Source organism: Indicator indicator, chromosome 8 (assembly GCF_027791375.1).
Source record: "Indicator indicator isolate 239-I01 chromosome 8, UM_Iind_1.1, whole genome shotgun sequence".
Lineage (NCBI taxonomy): Eukaryota > Metazoa > Chordata > Aves > Piciformes > Indicatoridae > Indicator > Indicator indicator.
In genome coordinates, this window is record NC_072017.1 from 23,589,841 (window position 1) to 23,595,070 (window position 5,230).

The 5,230-nt window shown below is 51.8% G+C and overlaps 1 protein-coding gene across 1 annotated transcript; it reads left to right on the plus strand.

Annotated features, from left to right (window-relative positions):
- Nucleotides 1-2,113: 2,113 nt before the first annotated feature.
- SFRP2 (secreted frizzled related protein 2) lies at nucleotides 2,114-4,981 on the plus strand. The gene is made up of 3 exons (XM_054383204.1): nucleotides 2,114-2,606; nucleotides 3,196-3,276; nucleotides 4,677-4,981. The coding sequence occupies exons 1-3, from the start codon at nucleotides 2,114-2,116 to the stop codon at nucleotides 4,979-4,981; spliced, it is 879 nt and encodes a 292-aa protein (XP_054239179.1).
- Nucleotides 4,982-5,230: the final 249 nt, after the last annotated feature.

Sequence of the window (5,230 nt, forward strand, 5' to 3'; positions counted from 1 at the left end):
TGGGTCCTTGCTTCCACATAGCACAGCTGACTGGACCCGTAGAAAGCAGTATACAGGACTACCGGGAATTCAGGGAGCAGGCAGATTGTCTTCTGATCATGCTAAGATCCACCTGAAGGGATGTCAATGACTGAAAAATAAAATGAGCAGCAATGAAAAAATGGAGAGAGAAAACCAAACCACAAATGTCCATTTTACAAAGACTTAGTGACTAGCCTGGCCATTCAGGGCAAGAACAGAACTCCAATGAAGAGCACTTTAGGGACAGAGGCCAGTGGGAACAGCACTGGGAGATGGAAGACACATCTTCTGCAAGTGGCAACAGCTACAGCCTCTGGCAATCCTCAGGACTTGGCAAAAACAGCTTAAAATGGGTACCATAAGCCATCAGTGGAGCTCAGTGCCATGGAAGGCAACTGAGGCCAAGAGTTTACAGATTTATTGTTTAAAGGAATGAATTGAACACAGATAATGAATAGCAAGAATATGCAGAGCTGTAAGAAATGAACTACTTTTAAGCTCTTCCACAAGTGGTGTTAGACATTGAGGACACTTATTTTCCAGGTATGAAACAACTTTAATATGAGATAAACTGGCCTATAGGAAGATTACCTCCATCAGCATGGCCCACTGGAAAGGGATCTCGAAACCTCCTCTGAAGGAGCTGGCACTGGCTTCAGCACATGACAACAGCCTGCCTGGAGAAGCAACAGTGCCCACGCCAGCATCACAGTCCTGTGGCTTCCGGGGGGGGGGAGGGGCGGTCGCTGCAAGTCCCATCTCTTTCCTACACCACAAGCAGAGACTCAGACCTCCAGGGAGCCCAGTCTGGAAACTCGACATACAGCAATCCTGCAATTTACAGAAGTGATCAAGGCTAGCTTCCTATAAAGTTTCCCTATAAAGGAGATATATTCAGTAGCTGATTAATGAATGTGGTTTACCACAAAATGATACTACACAGGCCTACTCTTTTCAATAATAATCCCATAAATGGTATTACTAAAACTCCAAGAAATATCCACTGAAGCTGCATCGTGATTTCAGTGCCGTGCCTGTTGTTTTCCCCTTTGTTGTAAATCAACACAAACATAATTTTTTAATAGAGTTTCTAGGTGAAGACAGGAGCAAAGGGAAAGGGACATGCCTACACTGCACAGAGCTAGGCCCACGCTTTTGGCCTCAGAAAAACGTGCCAGCTGGCGGTACTTCAAAAGCACTTGGATGCTCCTACCCGAGGAAAACCCCCTTTGGCGGTCGGGGGCCATCCAAGGGCTGTAGGATCGGAGTCCACTGCAGCCCCTCGCTCCTCGTAGGGGCCCAGCCAGGGGCAGGAGGGGCCGGTGGGGCTACTGAGGGGCCCCCAGGGAAGCCCCCGGCGGCTGGGGACTGTCGAGCCCGGTGGAAGAGGGGGCTGGGAAATCCAGCAGCCCCTAGCTGCTGCCTGCGGCTCCAGCGGTGGGCCGAGACCCGCCAGCATCGCGAGGAGGGGGCGGAGGTGCCAGACACCCCCCGGGGGCTACGGAGCAGACAGCCTCGCCCCCTGCTTGGGGAACCGGCCTGGCCACATAATGCATCCGCTGGCAGCGAAAGCACTAAACGCGGGCAAGGGGCGCCGGGGAGAGAGTGGGGGTCCCGCCGCTTCGCAGTAGCTGTGCCAGCGTCAAAGCTCACCTCCAGCTACCCGCAGCCTGAGAGCGGCCCCTCTCGCCCTGCCCGACCGAGGACCTCCTCGGGCTTCGGTAGCTCTTTGTTCGCAGGGATCTTACCCCCTTTCCCCGTGCTCGCACGGTAACGTTTCTCGCAAGGATTTCCTGCCAAAAGACAATCCCCCTGAGCAAAAACAGACCGAGAAAGTAGTGACCAATCCTTTCTGGATGGCTGTCACCAGGCTCCTCCCAGCCCCCGCTCCCCCTGCTATTTGCATACAAAAAAATCCAGAAAACTCCCGTTTGCCCCCACATCTCGCTCAGACCCTCCGTTCCCCTCTGGCAGGCAGGAGCCCAGGCTGGGGGACGCTGCCTGCGGCTGAGGGCAGCGGCGTGTCCCCCGCCCCGCCACCCCGGCCCCTGAGCCTTTCGCCAGCATCCCTCCACCTCCTCCGTGCCCCAAAATGCAGCGCCGCCTCTGCGCCCTGCTCCTACTGGCGTCCCACTGCTTGGGCTCGGCCGCCGGGCTCTTCCCCTTCGGGGAGCCCGACTTCTCCTACAAGCGCTCCAACTGCAAGCCCATCCCCGCCCCGATGCTGCTGTGCCGGGGCATCGAGTATCAGAGCATGCGGCTGCCCAACCTGCTGGGGCATGAGACCGTGCAGGAGGTGCTGGAGCAGGCCTCCACTTGGATCCCGCTGGTGCAGAAGCAGTGCCACCCAGACACCAGGAAGTTCCTCTGCTCCCTCTTTGCCCCTGTCTGCATCGACGACCTGGACGAGATCATTCAGCCCTGCCACTCGCTCTGCGAGGAGGTGAAGGAGAGCTGCGCCCCGGTGATGTCCGCTTTCGGCTTCCCCTGGCCTGATATGCTGGACTGCAGCCGCTTCCCCAAAGACAATGACCTCTGCATCCCGCTGGCCAGCAGCGACCACATCCTCCCCGTCACCAGGGAAGGTAAGAGGGAGCCTCCGGGCCAGCCCCCGGTGAGCCGCCCCGGCGGCGGAGGCCCTTCCCAGCTTTCCGCCGGGGAGCGGAGGCGTCGCTCTCCACTTACAGGCACGCCGCAGTGCTACGGGACGGGGGGTATCGGGCAGAACGCCGCAGATCAGGCTTAGGGAGGCTTTCCCGAGGGCACTGGGCAAATCTCAGGCACCGTCGGGGAACTAGCAACAACCACTACTCCGATCTTTGCTCGTCTTCATCGTCAGAGAAAAGGTCCGCGACCCCAAAACTGGAGCCACTCAGCTCCTGGGGGGGATAGTCTCCTTATGCAAAGATCATCCCTGAAGCTCAGGGTTGGGCTGTACAGTGTTGTGCGCCTCCCTCCCCCCGCTACTCTTTCCCCCGTAAGGAAAACTTCGGGTTGAGATGCGCCCTCAAAGGTACCCAGTGCCGCCTCGAGCGGGGCTGCAGCGAGGTAAGGCGCGGCAGTGCTTGGGCAGGAATCGAGGGATGGAAAACCGTCGTTTCCCGAGGGGTTCCCAACGCCACCTGCTGTTACTTTCTCCCCGAGCCTAACGGAGACGGTCCCTTTTATTTCCAGCACCCAAAGTCTGCGATGCCTGCAAAAACAAAAATGAAGACGATAACGACATTGTGGAAAACCTCTGCAAAAATGACTTTGGTAAGTGGAAGCAGAGCCTTCCTCCTCTGAAACTTGAGATCAGGTAAAACTCCCAGTGAAGTCAGTGAGAGATGTGCCTGAATAAAGGCAGGGCTTTGTTTTATCTGCAAATCGACCCATCTGACCACTGGGTCATGAAACACAAAATTCCACCTTGGAATTAAAAAGTAGACCTTTTTATAGTCCTTTTCTGTTTGCTGTTTTGAAGTAGCGCTCTTTTATGTGGATGTTGCTGGCAAGCCAAATAGAAAGTAAAATGGAAAAAAAAAATCTTTCATCCAAACTGTTGCCTGGGGAGGAGTAGAGCAAAGCTTCATTTAGACGTATGAGAAAGAGCTGCATGACCAATCTCACGTATCGTAAGAAAGACTCGCTGCAGATTAAGAACGAAGCTCTGTATATCATTTGACAGAGAAGGTAATGCACAGACAATTGGGGATATAAACTTAATGGGAAGATCTGGGGTTAGAAGAGGACAAGAAAGCCCCTTCAACACAGACAACTGAAGGGCACATTATCCTTACATTAGCATTTCAAGAGAAAAAGGGTATAAGGAGGGGAATCCTTTTATAATAGGTCAGTGTTTATACCTGGAAACAGATTTGTAGCATAAATATCTAAAGCAATCTGAAAGTCTTCCTTTAAAAAAAAAAAAAAAAAAAAGGGCAGCCAACACTCAAAACCTGAAACCATGATTGGGACTTAGTTGCTAAAATAACTAATAACTTTGGCTGGCAAATTGCACTCAGATAAAGCCACCTAAAGCTAAACATGCCCCACAGATTCTTACAGAACCCTATGTCCCCCTCATAGTTACTTTACCAAATCGAATGCAGCTGTTAGGACCAGTCTGCCCTCCATGGGATCTATTTTTTCAAAAAAACAATGCATGTGAAATATCATTTCCTTACAGGTTTGCCCAAAATCCTCTCCAGCCTAATAAATTAAATTTAGAAGTTTTCAGCTGCAGCAGAGATCAGGTTTCAGATTAGGTCTAGGTACTCGCCTTCCCACATCCCCTTCAAACTCTGGTTTCAGGAAGACTGTCCTAGCCAAAAAAACAAGAGCTCTGCTTAATGTAGCAAACATGCCCCCTCTCTGTTTGAAAACTGCAGAAAAGCTGGAGAAAATACTAATTTAGAAAGGAAGGAAAAAGTGGGGGAGGGGGAATAGGAGAAAAGACCCCAAACCCCTCAACTCTAAGTTGATTCAAACTGAAATGACTTGCATGCCCTTTGTGGCTTTAGAAATGGAGCCACCTGCTGCCTCTTCTGTCAGCCCTGACAGTTTAATTAGCAATAGAGCACCTCCCTCCCCAGGTCCTCTTTATGTGCACTAATGGGAAAAAACCTCTTAGTCTCTCTCCCTCTCTCCACTTCCCCCTCCCCTTGCTCTATTAGCCTTGAAGATAAAAGTGAAGGAGATTGCCTACATCAATGGGGATACCAAGATCACCCCCGAAACAAAGAGCAAAACCATCTACAAGCTGAATGGCTTGACAGAAAGGGATCTGAGGAAGATTGTGCTCTGGCTCAAAGGTGGCCTCCAGTGTACCTGCGACGAGATGAACGACATCAATGTCCCCTACTTGGTGATGGGGCAAAAGCAAGCTGGGGAACTGGTTATCACCTCTCTGAAGCGGTGGCAGAAAGGGCAGCGGGCTTTCAAGCGGTTCTCCCGCAGCATCCGCAAACTCCAGTGTTAGTGGCTTCAGCTCCAGCAGCTGCCCTTGTCCTGAGCTCTCTGGGCCTCCTGCACCTTCTTGCTTTGGCCTCTGAGCCTCAAGATGCCATGGGCATGAGACATGGTGACCGCTCTCCAGGAGGGGAGGCAGCCCTCCATTTTTGTACATAGGTTAAAATGTAATAATAATTAAAAAAAAAATCATTACTATTTTTGGGAACTACTAAAGTATCTTGCTTATTTTTTTTTTTTTATGGTTGCAAATGTGACT